General features: G+C 42.1%; 1 protein-coding gene across 1 annotated transcript in view; it reads left to right on the top strand.

Moving 5' to 3' along the window:
• Positions 1 to 15,385, top strand: part of ntng2b (netrin g2b) — a gene marked incomplete at both ends in the record, with an annotated part of 68,953 nt that extends 53,568 nt beyond the window's left edge. Inside the window, 3 exons of the mRNA XM_080755648.1 lie at positions 9,960 to 10,127; positions 12,483 to 12,617; positions 15,165 to 15,385. Coding sequence (XP_080611774.1) covers positions 9,960 to 10,127; positions 12,483 to 12,617; positions 15,165 to 15,385 — 524 coding nt within the window. The remainder of the gene's footprint in view (positions 1 to 9,959; positions 10,128 to 12,482; positions 12,618 to 15,164) is intronic.
• Positions 15,386 to 20,215: the final 4,830 nt, after the last annotated feature.

Below are 20,215 nucleotides of genomic sequence, written 5' to 3'. Positions count from 1 at the left end.
AGCCAAGATTATCGACAGAAAAGGTAAGCCACGCCTCTAGCTCTAGATAACAGTAAACATAGAGCAGTAGCCCCTAGAAAATAGAATAATACAATTCAAACTCGCATATTTATCAGTTTGTTATTTTTTTATGGATCTCATGGCGTGGCTCGCTTGACAAATGTGTCAATTTTGGGAGGCAAACCCGCATAACAATGCCGTTATACTATACATCCTGCCATAATGTTACATTACACAACATAATATCAGATGTCAGGGGCTGTTCATTCAATTTAGATAATGACACAGAAATCCAGTTAATGCAGGGGGAGAGGGAGATAGTGGAGTGCAGGAGAGAGGGGAGGGGAGGTAGATGGGTGTTAGCAGTGCAAGGATGATGGGGTAGTGGAGGTCCTAAATTACTTGATGTGATTTCTGTACAGTTCAGAGACATACAGTACATGTGCTCCCTGTGGAGCCACTGGCACCGTCCGGAACCGAGTGAAACAGAGACAGGAGGAGGTAATGTGAGAAAGAGACAAAATTAGGAGTAGGCCCAAAAACTGAATGTAATGTAAATACGTATTAAACATTCAAAACGAATCAAACGGCAAAACAAACCCAATGCGATTGTTGAGACGAAGTCGTGCTATTTTTTGGCTGCCACACACACACACACAGTTACGGAAAAAACTCAACAGCCACTGTGCACGCATACTGTACGCGCTCACGCGCACATGTGTACATAATATACACACACACCCCTCTCACCTCATAATACCCTCCTCGAACAAGAACAGAGCAAGAGGGGGAACCCGAGCGGTCTGCCTGCCAGTGTCTGGTGTCAGACACTACAAGTTGAGCTGATTGAGATTAATGCCAGGAGCAGTGTGAATCTCTCTCACCCCTAAGGCAGTGTGGGTAACGGAGATTAAATGCACTCATGCTCTCCGCCGTGCTACATCAGCCTGCGAAACACCCTGGATTCAGAGCTGTGCTCTCCCCAAAGAGAGTTTGTCCGCTAGCGCGCGCGCGCGCGTGTGTGTGTGTGTGTGAACGGAACGCGTTTGTGTGAGGACGTGACAGAGTGGGGCCAGGGTCAGACGTGACTGTGGATGTGTAGGCGGGGTTACACTTTGGGTATGCGGCGTAATAACGGCGCGATGCCAGGCGTGTGAAATGGTCCAGGGAGCTGCTGTGAGAACAGCTGTTGGCATCCTGTCTCACCGGAGGCCCAGGGGACGAGGGAAGAACCAGTGGGCGGGAGATAGCCTGAGGGGAGGGGATGGGTGGGGGGGGCTCCGCAGCAGGGGGGCAAGATGCTAGCAGCACAGCCCTCTGTAGAAGAAGAACAACCGGAGACGCACACACACACACACACACACGCACAGCCGCCGCCGAGTCGACGCGCAAACACCTCGAGGGGGGAAAGCGTACAGATACGCCCCCACGCACTAGAGTAGTCCCCAATGAACCGCTAATCATTACCGTCCCCCAACAACATACATGTTACGGACGGTCGGCTTTATGAGATCGATCCGCCCGTGTTCGTTCCACATAATCTCCACAGCTGACTCAAGATGTTTTAATTGAGGTCTCTAATTGCATTGCACTGAACGGCACACAGTAGTATAGAGTATATAGAAAGATGAATATAACGAAGCCAGTTTCTCTAGCTCGACACTGCCTGAACTAGTTTCGCTAGACGTCTCACTGATGCACAATATAGCCCCGCGGAATCTGAAGCAAAGGATCCTGGGGAATGGCATAAAGCCCCTCTGGGAAAGTGGAACAAACAGAGTAAGAAAGAAGAGGGGGCGGGTGGGGTTGGGGGGGGCTGTGAAAGAGACAATGAAGAATGTAATACAAACTGAATGTGTGCAAAAGTTATGTATAGTTAGTTCATTTGGGAGTCTGTGTGTGTGTTAGGAAAAGTAGCGACGAAAACTTGGCGGCAAGACGATCTGTTTCTTATCCAAAATGAATTAATAGCACAGGCAGACTCTTCACATACTATTGTCTAAATGTCAGAGCTGAAATCGACATATATGAAATGAATGCTTAAACATGTAGCTAGGTGTAATAATATAAAGTCCATAGAAGTGAACCTTTCAAGCCTGTTTTCTCAACTCGCTGTTATAAGCCATGTCTCCAAAACTGGTGGGTCAAACTGCAAAACCAATATGTCAATTTGAAGCTATGATTGCCTGCTTTCATATGACATAAAAACGAAAATGGAAATATACTGAGCCAATCTCATATGACATATTTTCAACTCCGTATAGATCATACAATACAATACAAAACAATACAATACATTGAGACAAATTATGTCTCGTTTCTCTATGGTTTCAGGGGCGTTATAACTACCGTGGCGTAGACAACACAGGTGCGTTGGGGGGCCCAGTCATTTTGGGTCCAGCTGGCCCAAAATGTACATATAATAAAGTACATATACAGTACATACAGAGATGCAATGACAGTTGAGTTTGGTGGAGCACAGTGGCTGCTGCACGCAGTGTTGAATTTGACAGCAAATTCTTATTTTTGTTTTAGTTACAGTCTCCCTGAATAGTTTTCATTTAGGCCTAGTCTTAGTCACATTTTTCTCACCTGGAATGTTTTAGTGTTAGTCTAGGTTTTAGTCGATTAATGTCATAAGATTTTTGTCGACAACATCTAGTTGATTTAGTTGACTAAAATGTGTATTGGCGGGCCTTGATGCCGTCATAATGACTGATTTTACACTTGTTGACAAAACTGTCAGTATATTTAGTCATTGTAGCTTAGTTTTCATTTAGCTTCCATTTAGCTTTAGTCATTGAAAAAAGGTAGTCTATGAACATTTCTCGCCATACGAAATCAACACTGGCTGCATGCTAGCACCTGCGGGCCGCCCAACAGCTCTAGTGGAGGCTAATAGGCTAATAACACGGAGGAATGCCAAGGGTTCCCCCGACCGCACTGAGCTGCTGCTGCTCTGTTCACCATCCCGGCCGCTTCATCTCGACCTCGCTAGAGTCGCTACTACTGTATGTACAGTACTCCGATGTGCTCTTGGTTTATAGACCGAAATGTGCAGTTTGGGCTGTTTTCTGTTCCGTCTCTGATTCTGTCTATCTTCAGCGGCATCCTTGCACGGCGGTGGGGGGTGGTTGAGGGCCCGCGGTGACCACCCCACGTCAGTGCCCACTCCCCACTGTTGCCTTGTTATACGCCACTGCCTGCTTTTAAGAATAGCTTCATGTGAGATAACCAAATTATATTGAATGGTTTAGAATTATTAATTTATACTTTCTTGAATGACTGTGTTGTGTACAGTACAAGCATTATGCATTTTTGACTGAAAATCTGTATTGTATCCATGAAGCAGATAATTATTTTCCCCCACATCTAAAGCGTACAGTGATGAAGAGGTTTCTCAATCCTCTCATATAGCTCAGCCAAGGTCAGTTCAAGGTTAATGCTTAATCTTAAATCAAAATTCATACTTGTCGCACAACGATGTTGTATTCCGAAAATAGCCGATCTCCAAGCTCTATACGAGCTTGGAGATGGGCTATTTTTGGTGTGCCGACACGATCATACTACAAATTATTAATCAGGCTCCAGGCTCCCCTGTGGGTGTGAGCCACTATCAGATGAAGACAGAGAGAAACAGGCTGAAATAATGTACCAGTGACGTTTACACTGAACGAATAACAAATCATCTCATGCAGATTATATACTGTAAACCTCAGTGATGGGCGATTAGAACCACAGCACACATTTATTTGCATAATTATTGTCAGTAAGCGTGTGACCCCCCGTCTGAAACAAATGAAAAAGAAAATAATGTTTTTTGAGATATTAGAGAAAAGCCTTCCTATATAGAGTTAGACCCTGTCTGGGAAATAATGAAGGGAAACGGAGCAATTCAAAAGGCATCCGATTCCTGATGATTTTATATGAACGTTTGACAAGTTACATTAAGATACAGTAGATACAACTGTACACCACTAGGTGGAACCCAAGGCAGCCCAAGAGCAAAAGGTCATTGTGCTGCTGGCGTGCACAGTGATTTGAAAGTGTTCTTTCTCCTTTTTGGAGTCGGGCCTAATTGGGGTCAAAGTCAGGCCATTTAAAAGTGTGAGCCTATATGTTCTCCATCCATAGCGCTGGGATCATCCATCCAGTTGACAGATGCAACTTGCAAGGCCATGGATAAGATATACTGTAACTCTAAAGCTGACATTCTGTCAGCAAATATTACATGCTGCTTCAAGTTGTTTTTCTGTTAAAAAAAAAACTAAACTAAAAAACAATATAGTGTCTGGCAATGTGCTATAGCTAGTGTCATCCGACAGTCTACGTCTGATGCCGTTTTCATTCAGAATCAGATTGTTTGATATCAGACGGATGAATTTGTGTGAGCAGGGACGGATTAACGAGGGCCCTGGGGTCAGTAATCTCTGGGGTTTTTCTGTTTATCATCTTTTTGACCTAAATCTTAAAACAATCAACAGCCAATGAATGTCCCCAGGCCTCAAACCCAGTACCATGCAGCCCAGGTCCCCTGAAGGGCCCCTGGCCCAATGGCTAATTTAGCCATTGGAATGAAAGGACAGGACAGGACAGTACAGTACAGTAGAAATTTGATTTAACGACATGAACTCTATAGCGTCCCTCTAGGGGCAAACATCTGGCAAGAATAGCAGATCTGCAAGCTATTCTCTAAAGGATCTACAGCAGTAGTACAGGCAGTAGTGCAGGTTGAAATCATCAGATTTGCAGGGCTTAAATCAGTGGATTCAAAAACCCTCTCTGGAATATATGTAAAGTGTGGATGCCACTCTCCTGAATGGTAGAAGTATGTATAGAATAAATAATTGTGTCTTATAAGAGATTTCTTGTAGATCTGCTATTTTATTTGTGGTGAAGAGGTTTGGTTTATAGACTAGAGGTAAACCGTTAAGGGGCCTTGTATAGACCCCAGGGGGATTCCTGTATATGTACATCTTTTTTTCTTCTGTTCTATTTAGGACAAACTTTTACGTCATCGCTCCGCTTTTGGAAAGTGCCTACAACAACTGCAACGTCGGTTATGTGCTTCATATAGCTAACTTGTGTTTTATACAGTAGCTTATGTCTAGTGTCTAATCCTACACAATATGACACCGTTTGTCAAGGTCTGGTTCGGGGGCCCGCCATGGGGGTCCAAAATAAACAGTCTGTAACAGGGTGTAAAAATGGAAGAAAAATAATCTTTGGGACCCCAATTTCCACTGTCAAATTGAGTGTGCCAAATGGAGGGTCCATTTAGACATGTGGTGGTCCCTGAAGCCGACGTTGAGAACCATGGAGCCAGTTGCACCACCTCACACTAAGTTCAAACTTAGCCTAGAGCTTAAATGGCTTTTTAAAAGGCTTTTAAGTCAAGCCACTTAACCCATTTTAGGCGGGAACCCCTTTTGGTGTTATGCTTTAGCTATTTTTGAAAAATCGTGAAAAGTGACAAAGTATGAAAGTGTTTGAGAACGACTGACATAGAAAAACTGCTTTTTCAAGAAAACAGTCAGGATTTAGAAGACATTTGTAGAATCATTCCCAGGTCAAAATGGGTTAAATGGCATTTTAAAAGGCTTTAAGTCAAGCCACTTAAGCTATAACTATAGGCTACGTTTGAACTCAGTGCGAGGCGGTGCATCTGGCTCCAGTGCACCATGCTAAACAGAAGCATTTCTGATGAGTGCTTGCTCTTCTGTGGTGCTGCAAGATACTCAGGGTCGTATGACCACACAGCCTGACGGGACGAAGGAAGATGAGGATGTTGAAGACAAGAAAGAGATAGAAGAAAAAAGGAAAGGTAGAATTAGAACATACTGTTGTTTTTTTGTTAGTTCTTTAGTACAGAGATTCTCAACTCTTTCACATCAGGGCCCAAATGTTCCTCTTGGTCGTGATTACGTGATTCCTTTAATACCGTAACCACATTCAACCCCACGTCCCTATTTTGGACATATAGGCAATATCTCTGAGGGGTGCTAGGTCCTTCTATATCCAGCTTTTGGTGTGTGTGTGTGCACAAACTTTGTCCTACACACACATTAAATTCCCATTGACAATGAATGGACAATTTTACATCATAGTGTCTGAGCAAATAGACATAGTGTCTATTTTACGCCATGATGATGTACGATGATAAGAGCGCCCCTCACTTCACACGGGTGTGATTCTTAAACTTAAAAGATATATATTTTCAAATAGCCAATCTACAACCTCATACATGTGTTGCATTGTGAGCTTGTATGTAGATTGTAGACCATATTGTGCTATTTTTCTTATTTATTTTGTATCTGAAAATGCGCTTAAGTGGTGAATATCAGGCAACACAATGTTCCTTCCATTATCCTGTTCACCAACAGTGCGGGAACACCGTTTGGGTCCTGATAAAATAGTTAAGGATCATTTCCATTAAAACGGATCGATTGTAGCTTGTACATCCCTTTGGTTAGACCCGATTTCTTATAGGACAGTGACACTCACCGCAACAAACCGAGAATCAGTTATACTGTTGTTGTGCGATGTAAACAAGTAGCATAAATTGGTCTTTAGAGTCCAGTAAAACTCCCCTCCATCTAGCCAACATTCCTCCCTTATACAGTAACAGATTAGAGCTGACCTCTCCATAGCATTGATAGTTGCCCAGAGGCTATACTATACTGTACTGAATATACCGTGTCCCTGCTGCAGCTGTGTGACTGAGCACAGCGCCGCCGGCACGTGCAGGTATAGACCAATGTTGAACGCTGATTCTTAAACAAAGATCCCTTCCTCTCCCAAAGGGCTTCTGAAACTCTTGATCTCAGGAGAGCCCCAGGCTCAGTTTGGCATCATATACAAAGCATTTGAAGGTAAGAGGGCCGAAAACAAGCCGGGCCAGGGACTGTATAGAGACATGTAGTACATGGTAGTAGACAGTAGTAGTAGTTTGGACCAGTAGTGCAGGTTCAAATCATCCGATTTGCAGGGCTTAAATGAGTGGATTCAAAAACCCTCTCTGGAATTTATAAATAATACATTTTCCGTGCACTCTCCTGAACGGTAGAAAGATGTATAGAAGAAAGAACTGTGGAGAAATTCCTCTCATTTATTTTCTGTTTGTCCGTTTCTGTTTTGTTTTTCTCACCTGCACCTTGTCATTCTGCATGTGTGTTTGTACAATTCATCACAATCAAGGTAAGTAACCACACGTCAATTCAACTTCGTTGCATGATACATCCGATTATACAAACTGTTGTTCGTCATACAAATGGCAGCTCTGACATTATGTTAATCCGTTTTGGAAAGATGTTTGTCAATTATTCATGTAATGACTGCATCCATGGCTCTCCCAAGCTGGTTCTCGTAATACACCATACCTTGTTATCAATTAACTAGCGATAAATACTCCTAAGGTAGCATCTTGACTGTTTGCGTTAATCTGAGAAACAATGTCCCATTGCCTCTCTCGTCTGTGCAGTAATTGGCCATTTATATTTAATTAGGCAGTTCTCCCCCCCCCCCCCCCCCCCCCCTGCGAATAGGGTTCCTTCAGTGCTGAGAGCAGCATTTTATGGCGCTTCCTTTAAACCAACCCATTAATATTTCATCTGGCATCATCAACCAAACAATAATAAAATAATAATGTGACGGCTGATTAAACAGCTAAACTCTGACTTTTTAATGTGCATTTAAATGTGTATTTGCATAAACATGCCCGGTAAACGCCTCTTTAGAGGACAGTGATGCCTTGAAGCACGACTTCTAAAGCTTAATAAAACCTTAATTAGGTACCATGATGATCTGAACGAGAAATGTAGAGCAACCCACCCAGCACACATGCGCGCGCACACACCACACACACACTCAACTCTGACTCACTCTGAGAGTGTACAAATGTAACCAATTGACTCCTCATGGGTCCATTTCGTTACATCTGTACACTCTCAGAGTAAAGGTAATGCTGAGGATTTTACTGTATAAGCATAATGTTAATGATGTCATACATACAACATAATGTCATGGTATTACACCCTTTTTTCACAGTATCACATTAAGCATAATGTTTTTATTTTATACATACAATTTGGAGGATTAAAATGTAATGCCATGAGGCATGTTGAAAAGCTTTCCTAAAATGTGTTTAGATCACTGTTTTCATAGCTTTACAATGTTTTATCTTGGATCAAATTAAAAGAAACACTGTCGACTGTTGCAAAGGGCGACTCTAGGGTCATTAGCATGGAGAATGGAATGAAGAAACATTTGCGGAATTAGTGCCTAACCCTAACCCTAATTAAACTAAATTAAAACTAAGCTATGATGACTAAAACTAAGACTACATATATTGACAATTTCGTCAACAAATAAAAACTAGACTAAAATGTTAGGAAGGGACTAGTGGACAAGAGATCCAGTATGAGTCATTTTACACTTGGTTTGCATGCTGAAAGTAGCAGATCTATAAGCTTGCGACGCGTTGTGACTAAATCGACTAAATCAACTGTAGATTTAGTCGACTAAAATTGTATGATATTTAGTCGGCTAAAACTAGACTAACACTAAAACATTCCGGGTGACTAAAATAGTAAAATGTGACTAAAACTTACTGAAAATTATTCAAGAGACTATGACTAAAACTAAAATCTAAATTTGCAGTTAAAATCAACACTGTCCTACACAGGATTTGAACCTAGGTCGCCTGTGTGGGGAAAAAAACTTGTGCTGCTCTTCAAAAATGGAATCCCTGCTTGGACAGGGTACTTAACGCTTATAACTGAAGGACCTCCAGGATCAATAAAGTGTAAACCAGTATCTTATAGGAAGAACAGGGGGAGACCACCTCCAACAACTGCACATGTGCTAGTTGTATATTGTATTAACACACTCGTTTCATTCATTAAAATATAAATTGCAGCTTTAAAAGCACTTACAAGCATACGCATGCACGCACGCACACACGCACGCACGCACGCACGCACGCACGCACGCATACACAATACAGGATATAGAGTGGAATTCCCGTCAGCATAGCACAGTAAAACATAGTCAGCAGTATTATATTGTTGTAATGGAGGGGGGGATTTAAGTGGTCACTGTCTATTGAACTAATAGTAAGCTAAACCAAATAGCAGTAAAAGGCAATATCCTTTGATTGTACACAATCATGCTCTAATACAGTGGTTTTCAAGGCCCATTATTTATTCAGTATTTATTATTTAAGCAATGGACCACCATTTGATAAGATTTAGCCTCACAGACCCAAAACTAAAGAATGTTTTGATGTTGTTGGATAAGATTTTGTCCACAATTCCATGCTGTGTTGATGTTGGTACCATTAGGAGAGACAACAGGCAAAATATACATTCTCTAATTGTGTAGACTTGTTGTAAATTAAGTAATGCAGATGTTTAACAATAATGTAACTCTTGCTAAATGTAAATTCAGAATGTCCTATGAAGATATAAGGGTCCATTTGGTTTCCAACTCTATCATTTAGCTGGGGACCACCTGGAACCCCCTCAAGGACCACTGGTGGTCCTCGGACCACTGGTTGAAAACCACTGCTCCGTTGATAAATAAGGGCTTATATAAATATACAGACATTTTCGTCAACAGATAAAAACTAGACTAAAATGTTAGGGAGGGACTAGTGGAGAAGAGATCATTATTATTATTATTAGTTTGGTTGCACTCTGAAAAGATCAGCTATTTGCAGCATGCAACCAACTGTAAAATCTGCCATTACAACACCACCAAGGCACTAAACACTAAAACATTTCAGATGACTAAAATATGACAAAAACAAAATTAAGTTGTATTCCCAAAGACTATGGACTAAAACAAAAAATCTAAATTCGCTGAACAAAATCAACACTGAACGAATACTGTGGTGTTGACTGTGCAGTCAGTGTGCACTGTACTATTCTTTCTCTCTCTCTCTCTCCTCTCCTTTCCAGACTGTGAGTGTTATGGCCACTCCAACCGCTGCAGCTACATCGAGTACCTGAACATTGTGACGTGTGTCAGCTGTAAGCACAACACCAGAGGGCAGAACTGCCAGCACTGCAGACTGGGCTACTTCCGCAACGCCTCCACCGAACTGGACGACGAGGGCGTCTGCATAGGTGAGTGTGGACGACGGCCGGGGGTGCGCAAAGCAAAGCAAAGTTATTTGTTTACCCAGGGAAGTGGACTAAGCCAAGGACTTGTTTACAGCCACACCCTGCTCATAGAACATTTCATGGTAGGGGTTCAATGCCTTGCTCAAGGGCACTTCAGCTGTGGTAATTTTAACGTGCCGGTCCGGGGATGCGAACTGGCGACCTTCCGGTATCAAGACCGCTCCGCAAACCATTCGGCCACCACTGCACTGGTTTTAGTCGGCTAAATCTACAGTTGATTTAGTCGACTAAAATGTATTTTGGTCGAGCCTTCGGTGATGCCGTCGTAATGGCTGATTTTACGTAATGGCTGATCTACAAGCTCACAACGCGCCGCGCTGCGAGGGAATGACGAAGTTGTCAATATATGTAGTCTTAGTTTTAGTCATACCTTAGTTTTCATTTAGTTTTCGTCAGTGAAAAAAGGTAGTCGACGAACATTTTTCGTCATAGTATTTAGTTGACGAAATCAACACTGGTGTGGCGGGGCTTTTTCTTTTTTAACCACTTTTGCCACGCCATTTGCACAATTTTTTGCAACGTGATTCTTTTTTTAAGATTTGTTTTTGGCTTTATTGATAGTATCAAGTGAAGATAGACAGGAAAAAGGGAGAGAGAGAAGGGGAGAGACATGCAGCAAAGGTCGTCATGAACGGGACTCAAACATGCGACATGCTGTCAAAGCCTATATGTGGCATGCGCCTGGACCTCTTGGCCAACAGGCGCCCGGCAACGAGATTCTAAGAGCACACATCATCAGAATCAGAATCAGAATCCAGTGAAAGGATAGAGAAAAAGAGGAGCATAAAGTGCATAATATGACCAATGTGAGTGCATAATAAATAAAAGGTCATACTGAAGGTAAGTACGAATGTAAATTTGTACATACCCTATAAACAATCTAGGCTTAGGCTATGAACCTATTCTGTGTGCATGTGCATGTGCATGCGCGTGACGTGGTACCGGAAAAGAAATCACCATTACACCACTGCGCGCAGCAGAGCGTATGCTGCATGTACTTTCACAGGTCATACATTTTCCATATGTACAAACGCGGCATGTCTCGGTAGGAGGTCACTCCTCTTGCATTTGCTGCGGAGCTAAAATCTGGTGTTGATTGGGATCCATCTGTAGGTGGACTGTGGGGGGTTGGAGGGTAAGCTTGCACGGTTGGAAGGACAAAGAGGGCCGAGGCCTCGGAGTCAGCACAAATTAGGCCCCACGCAGTAAAAATCCTCAGTGTTAATTGATCCATTTGTAACTTCCAGACTGTACTTCAGAGTTCAAATGAACTATGGATTTTACAGTGCATTTGCTTGCGTTATGCGCTGGCACAGTTGCACACCATGCAGGGTGGAGAAAAAAAGGAATATATCACACCGGCACCTCTGGCGCGCAAACCTTCACTAACGTTGCAATTTTCACTCACTCTCCATTACTCATTCTCACTTCATCATATGGTGACGCTTGGTCATACCTTCCGCATCCGATGCTGACACAGAGGACATCTTTTCACGTGCCATAATTGTCAAGGACAGATCAAAAACCTGATTCCCACCTCGGTGGGGATCGCTATGCAAACTGGACGACCGGGCTTCGCACCACTCTGCGCAGGCTCTCGCTTGTGTCAAACGAGTGCTTGGCACTCTGACAGGTATTCGCTTGGCTTTGACCTCGCACGAGTGTAACGCCCGGGATTTGTACTCAGGGGAGATATGGCCTTTTGAGGCCATCAGGCGAACACACCTCGCAGAGCCTCTGACAGTGGTGCCTGCCTTGTTTTAAACAGTTTAAATAGTGTTTAGATATTTTCAATGTTTTATTTAATGGCAACACCATCTTCATCTCTTCCACGTGCAGTGCACATTCCATTGTCAAGTGACTTGGATTTGGCATAATGTTGAAGATTTTCGGAAACGTACCTCAGCATGCTTTTGGACCCAGTGATGCCAAGGGGATACTGACCAAGCGTTATAGTATTAGTATGTGACGGGTTGAGACGAGTGGGAATATGTTGAACAGATATGCAGATTTAGTTCATGTGACCTGTTAAAGCCCTATAACAGACAAAGTACATGTATGCATATAGCCTACTGTAGGCCCTATACGGTACAGTAAGCATACTGTACATGTACTTTGCCGTATGACAAATAGCATAAATAGCCAATCTACAAGCTCACAATGTGTCACATTGAATATTGTTGGGGAAAATATTTTATATTTTTGGAAATCTTTCGATGATAGGTACAGGTTCAAAGTGGTTAAATGAATACCAGTACACACACACCCATGCACATACCGATTTGTCCCTTTTTTCAGAGTGTAACTGTAACCAGCTGGGTTCTGTCCACGACCGATGCAACGGTACCGGATACTGCCAGTGTAAAGACGGTGCTGCCGGAAACAAGTGTGATGACTGTCTGTCTGGATACTACTGGAAACAAGGGTGTTACCGTAAGTATAGCCTACTGGGCCAGTGGTGGGAAAAGTACTCAAATGACTCAATGACTGCGGATAGTTAAAATCGTGAAATAACCGTCACTGCTGACTATTTCACTGACCTTTGAAGAATCATCCCAGCACTAATGTAGGTCCGTTTAAAAAAGTCAGTACAGAAATATTCCACAGTCAAGACAACAACAGCTGGGAACTGGGGGACACGGGCGCGCCCATTGCCCCTCGTTGACTTTGCATTGCACCTCAATTTCATGCCATAGTAAATGCTACATTCATGGACTGGACAGGTAAAAGGGCAGCTAGGGGCTCATCATGCCCCCTTTGAGGTCTATGTGTGCACGTGCCTGACTGTGCTACTTAATCCATGCATATCTCAATATTCCCTTTAGTCCTCAAGGGAATGGATCATGTAGCTCATTAGTAGCATCAGCTGCGTGCTCCTTTAATTGATGACCGTGTCGCACCTTAACCCCATTACTGAGATCCTACCAACCACTAGCATCTACCATCCAGTCAGGGACCTGTGTGTCAAACACACATTCTTATTCAAATGCACTTACACCTACACACATGTGCACGTGTGTGTGTGTGTGTGTGTGTGTGTGTGTGTGTGTGTGTGTGTGTGTGTACATGCTTTTGGAAAGCATCCTTATTTATTGCAGTGAGGGGCCTATGTGTTTGTTAACCAATAATAACACGAGGCTTGACATCTTAGTCTAAATGCAGTATAATGCAAAAAAACCTTGTTATCCTTTGAGTAACAATGGTGCTGTAGTTATTTTAGGTATGTCTCCTCATGGTACCGCCCCCCCCCCCCCCCCCCCCCCCCCCCTCCTCGCACACACAACCAGACAGACACAGTTTCTCCGTGTTTTTAGGTCAAGTTTCTTGTACAGTGTAACCACCCCTTTGTTTTCTCTAATGACTTTTATAGCTTTTTAATGATGTTATTCATTCATATAAAGATTACCTGAACACATTATACAAATTATATTATGAGGTGGACGTGCCTCAAAAACAATGATTTTTAACTCGAACCCAGAGAATATAGAAAGTGTGCAGTGCTCGAGAAAAAAACAGACTGGGGGGGGAAAAGATTGCGGTAACAAAAAGGCAGGTGTTGCCTGTTATTGTCCCTGAGGGAAAGCTGGGAGAATTTATCTTGCCTCTTTCACTTCTGTCTTCCTTTTTCTACCAGGTTCCTTTTTGCCCTGAATTCTGCTCCTCTGACTGCATCTCGGTTTCCCTTCACGCGGTTTCTTAATTTGATGCTCTGCATCTTGTTTCTCTTCACGTCGTTTCTCATTATGCCCCTTTATCTAGGGCTGTCATGATCATCACAATTTACGGGACGATGAATTGTGTCGTATACAATTTTACATACAACGATTTAATTGTGTTTTTCCATTGAACACGGGAACATAAAAATTGCATTGCTGTTTCGCCTTTTAGGTTTTGTAACCATGGGGCAGATATGACCAAATCACTTAACTATACATAGAAATGACTGACACCACTAATCTAAAGAAATAATGTAGGCCTATTGCAGAGCAACATAGGCCATTATTCATTTAAAAAATAGTGGAAATAGCTTGTAGATTGGCCACTATTTCTATTTCTGTAAATGTTTGAAAATGTATTGCGATTAGGCGATTATGTAATAATTGTGACAAGCCAGTCTGTATCTTCCATTTCCCTTCACACTGTTTCTTACTATAGACCTCTGTATCCTCTTCGACCTGTGTTTTGTCCTCTATACACCTGTCACGTCTTTTTGTCACCTGCCAGTGTCATTCTGTCTGTTCCTGTCTCCTTCTTTTTGGATATTCTTTCCCCCCCTTCCTCAACTTCTTCTCTCCCATCTCCCTTGCCAGTGGTTTTCAAATGCAGGGCCACTAGGGGGCGCCAGGACAGCTAGTTGGAGGACAAGTCAAATAAAAAGCATTCAAATATATATTTGTATATATAAAAAAAGAAATTAAATCATATTAACGTGACTATTGTGCAAGTTTAATCACTTTAAAACTGGCGTCTGCAAGTTGTCCATCTTAGCAATTCTCTTTTTCTTTTTCAAATATTTATAGCCATGTCACAGTAGGGGGGCACATAGCCCTATATATTATATAATGTCTATGATCGTACATACATTTCATGTATTCGTATACATAATGTCGTCCTTGTGAAGCTTGTGGAAAAGTGGAGATATTTGACTAAACACTGCTGCTAAACCTGCTGCTATAACTGCGAGCGGAGGACACCGATATATGGCTGTGTATTGGGAATACATGGAATGTATGTACGATCACAGTGAAAGTGCTTTAAATGGTAGATTTTACTGTTTTACTGCTCACTTCTGTGGGGCTGACCTATATACATTTCAATGCATTTTAAAAATACGTAAATATGTATGTGACAAATAAAGAGTGATTGATTGACATTCTAGGGCTAGGGGGCACAGCCAGATGCTATGGCTATATGGGGGGGGGGGGCCTTGACATGGAAATGTGTGTGTATATTATGTCTACTTTTGTCTCCCCCCCGCAGCTAACAATTGTGACGAGGAGCTGCTCCTGTGCCAGAACGGAGGAACCTGCTACCAGAACCAGAAGTGCATCTGCCCTCCGGAGTTCAAGGGGGTGCTGTGCCAAGACCCTCGCTGCGAAAGCGGCAAGACCTGCAGCGTCGCCGCGCCTTTCCCCCGCCTCTCCGCGGCCACCCTGCCACTCTGCTTTCTGCTGTCCCGCCTCCTGACCACATTAACTTGACACTGAGCTGCCACCGCCCTGTGACAGAGGGGGTGGTGTGTGTGTGTGTGTGTGTGGGTGTGTGTGTGTGTGCGTGTGTGTCATATGTCTGCGGATTGTAGTGAAGGGTGACCCTGCCTGCACAACGAGGGCCATCATAGTCAACGGGGGCCCCTATCAACACTTTGCAACACACATACATTCGCACGAGTGCACACAGACATATGCACATACCGGTATGCGCATTGACGCCTGATGTATACCAAGTTGCGCACCGGCGTCCTGCACCAGAAATGGTCGATCTATAAACTCTTAAAAGCTTATAGATCCACTATTTTCTGTGCGAGACATGGCGTGCGACAAAGTCAGACTGCAGTATTCACACACTGTCTCACACACACATACACACCTCACAGGACTGTTACTGAGAATGCACCCAGATGGGACTGTATCGGACGAGAAAAGGACGAACTTCAGAGCCAAGCGGATGCAGACAGGGGGACACGAACAATAACAACCAAACCACTGTCTCTATCCCTTTATTCCAGAGCTGGGACGATGTGCATCATACCAAAAATGAGTAAAAACAAAAGAGAAACACTTTTCGTCACTACTGTTTTCACGTCGGAGAGAGGAGGGGGGACCGGCTGTCGTAACAAAACGGGACTTTTTTGTTTTGTTTTTCACCCTTGGTTGTTGGCTGAGAACCTCCATCTCCATAAAGACTGATATTACTGATGAACAATGTGTCCTCTTAGACTTAGTGGTGTTTATGTTCGACATGTGGAGGCTGGGAGGAAGGCGGTGTGCGTGTGTGTGTGTGTGTGTGTGTGTGCGTGTGCGTGCGCACACGTCACGTGTGTGTGACTGTGTGTGTGTGTGTGTGTGTGTGTGTTACTATACTTGTGAGGGCCAAATGTCCCTGCAAGTATAGTAGAATCGGCTATTTTCAGTGTGCAACACCAGAGTGCAACTCTGGTTTTAGAGCTAGGGTTAAGAATGGCAAAAACAAAATGGTAAAAAATGTCATTCATACAATTGCCTTTTGATATCCTCACATCACAAGTATAGTAATACCTATAGTGTGTGTGTGTATGTGTGTGTGTGTGTGTGTGTGTGTGTGTGTGTGTGTGTGTGTGTGTGTGTGTGTGTGTGCGTGTGTGTGTGTGTGTGTGCAAGAGAACCTGCTGCTGAGGCCTACATAGAATATTAACCAGGTTTCATTTGTTCTCAAAAGATGAGACTTGATTTCACGTTTTCTTCTATTTCTGCTGCAAATTTTTATTTATTTATTCTATCTTCTGTCATTGTATCTAATGTGCCCACTTACAGTCGCTGAGATTATACATATAATATTCAGAGGGTTATGAATAATACAATTTAGTCACTACTATGGTTGTTATAGGAATGAGTGATTGTTGCCACACTTAGCGAGATTTTATCTTCACAACAGTATTCAGGAAACAGAATTTAACAGAATTTATCAGAAATCTAAAAGAGAGAATAGATATCAAAGTATCAATATTATATGACATTATTTGAATATTTTTTGTAGAAACTATTTTTGTTTGGAGTTACAATAAATTATAACAAATGACATTTACAACTATTACAATTGCTTTTTATTACGGACTGTAAATGTTACAGTAAATAAGACTGTTATTTGCCCTTGCTTGTATATTATTGCTTCAGTCTCAACGCATACTGTTGCCACTGGTAAGTTATCAGATTGCTTCTGTAATTTCATCGTGGCTCATTGTGATCTTCTAGATTTCGGTTTCCAAATAGCCAAAGTATAAAATAAGGCTCATAAGTGGTTAATGTATGTTTCGTAATAATAATCTACAGTAAATATGCAAACTAACATCCAACTAAAAGTGCAATATTCACCAATAATGACATAGGCCAAAATAGGGAGATTGAATGTAGCCCCGCTTAGCCAGACTTTCAGAAATCAGAGATAGGTGTAAAGAATCAAGATATCCGTTCAGGTTGAATGTGGTTAACTCTGACAGTGTATTAATAAACTCAGAGTCCACTTTTACACTCTCAGAGTTCATTTAACTATAGGACTTTACTGTGTCCAAGTCATTTTCTCATATGTCACACCAAGTATGAATGAAGAACCTAAATGAAACAAATCATTTAACTTTGAAATCGAATAGCCCTTAACCCAGTCAATTGTACTAAAAAATAAACTGCAGGCTATTTCAGGTTGGACACTGTTCTGAAATAAACCCTTTACAATTTACATAATACGACGCTGATGATCTCAAGCATTAAAGATTTTTCCAGTTTTTCCATGTATGAGGTGACAGTACTTCATTAGACACCCTGGAGTCGTTTTTATGTGCAATGGTGTAAAGCAAGTGCTGTAGACAGACAGAAATGTAACTTCATTGCATAGAAAACCAACAACATTGTACTAAGTTCAGGCAAAATAAATAATCAAATAATAAGAATTATAGGCACAGCGCTGGAAGAAACTAAGAAAGCCACTAGAAATGCTTGGTTTGACAACCTGGCCTAGTACTGACTGGAGGGTGGAGTGCATCCCGGGGTCGCCGGCAAGACGACCACATCGCCTACCGTCAGACTTTGTGGTTACAAGTTGCTAAAAGAGTCTACTCTAATAATCCTACGTATCCTAGTTATCCTACAGACTTACACCATCAAGCCAGGCTATTTTCTTTAGGAGAGTTATAGTTTACAATGGGAATGTGTTGGGGGAGAAATTGCGTGCCTTACATTCTGTCAATTATCTTGAAAGCAAAGATTTTAGTTAAAAATCTTCACTTTAAAATAATATATAATCAAAGATTTGCACACTATCTTTTGAAGATCTTTCAAAAATAGCAGATCTACAAGCTTGCATCACGTCACTCGGTGCCGCACTGTTAGCTTGTACAATATATCTGCTATTTTTCCATAGCTAAAGTTTTAAATAATGGTACCACAGATGTGTTCCAGGTCTTGATGGGTTAACCCCCCGTTTCCTGAGAGGTAAGGGTGGGGGTTTATGAGTCAACAACAACAACAAAATAAAACTTGTCGATGTGAAGTTTTACAGGTACAAATTTAAAAACAAAACCAATATTATCATATCAAACGGAACCTGCCATCTGTGCACATTTGGGCTTCTGTGTCGTACTATGCTTTCAAAATCTACAGGAGGCGTCGGATTCAAACACAGAAACTGTGCTAGCCAGTCGTCATTCGACATTCATGTCTTGTTTTCCATTTTGATCTGTAAGATTTCGGCTGGACTGGACAAGGTTCTTGTTTTTTTTTGCATCACCCCCAACTTTTACTTCTGAGAAAACAGCAGTGGTCCTTGTACCTTGATGTGACTCCAAGTTGTCTGACTATATGAGCACCAGCTTCCCAGTTCCATCTCTGACACGTTAGTTCCTGATGAACCAGAACAAAGCCTGTAAGATCCCTCATGCATGGGTCTCCAGTCTGTTCTTAAGTCCCGGCTCATGACAAAGGGCAACCCCGGGGTTTTGCTGTCAGGCCTCATCCAGCTCTGGAAATCCCTGCCTGAGAATATCTCACACTTCCAAAAACTCAGTACCATCTTCAAAAAATCTCTATTCAGAATTCACCGCCATGAAGCGGACAGCCATGCATGGATTTGTTCTCATGTTTTTGTCTTTCTTTACCACAATGTTAACATTTAGATAGCAGGTTATTTAGACAGATGGTAGGTATCCTAGAGTTTCAATGAATGTACAGATATTCTTTTGATAGTATTTTGTTTAGACTGATGCCATTTATTGGTTTATCCGTGATCCACACTGTTTCTCTGCATTTTACTTGATTACGTCGCTCTGGTTAAGGCTCTGTTATAGTGCCACCATCAGACATATTTTTGAGAAACCCAATTTTTGTTACTACTCAATGCAATTCAGTATACATTATCTCTGTAGTCAATCTAGTCATAAATCCAAGTCGTATATGTGTCACATTTTCCATATTCCATTCTGATTGGCTATGATTGGCTTCCGAAGTTTGCATGGGTGCATAGGTTTATTAGGTTGCATGGGTTTTGCAAAAATGCCACACATCACGAATGCAGTGCCCAATTGCTGGGAAACTTTGCACGCACATATATGCACTAAGCCAAGGCCATGCCATCCCAAATATTTTAAATCTCCTCGTGGTGGCGCTATAAGAGCCCACTTCTTGCCCTTGTAGCCCGCTGTTTATGCCATTTTAGATCACATTCCAATTGGCAAAGACTGCTTTCTAAAGTTTGCAAGCCCTGGCTAGGTACTGGCTAGGCAACCCGGCCTGGCAGAGCCCTGTGCAGGCACTGTACTAGTGTATTTTTAAACCTCTAGTTTATACACAACCTATTTTATTCCCCAATTGTCCCGTTTCTTCTCTATAGTTTTACCTTTTTCTGACTATTTCCTCTCTAGGCCAAATTTTATGTATAGGGTTTTGATCTGTCTAGTTTGGTACTTCTTTTTAATAATAAATCATCATCATCATCATTATTATAATTAATTACCAAACAATATCTTCTTCACTACAGTAGAAAAGGACTGCATGGCCCCAGGGCACTACCCTATAAATAGTTGCTTTGCATGTAATCAAGCCATGCTTTGTGGTGGGACTGCTTTTCCCAAGGGTGTGAGGTAGAATAAAAGGATTTTTAAGCACAATAGACAATTATGTAAACTATTAAACATACATACATACATACACACACACACGTTCGTATACAAAGGCAAATCCTAGTAGAAATCCTAGTGATGATTGAGTTGCTGGTTGTGAACACTGTAAAAACAAGCTGTGGTCTCCCCCAAGTGGATGTAGTTTAAAATGACACTGTGGTACAAT

The sequence above is a fragment of the Protomyctophum bolini genome (assembly GCF_963924005.1).
Source record: "Protomyctophum bolini genome assembly, chromosome: 22".
Lineage (NCBI taxonomy): Eukaryota > Metazoa > Chordata > Actinopteri > Myctophiformes > Myctophidae > Protomyctophum > Protomyctophum bolini.
The sequence above is the reverse complement of the archived record's forward strand: the minus strand, read 5'-3'. Positions and strand labels throughout refer to the sequence as shown.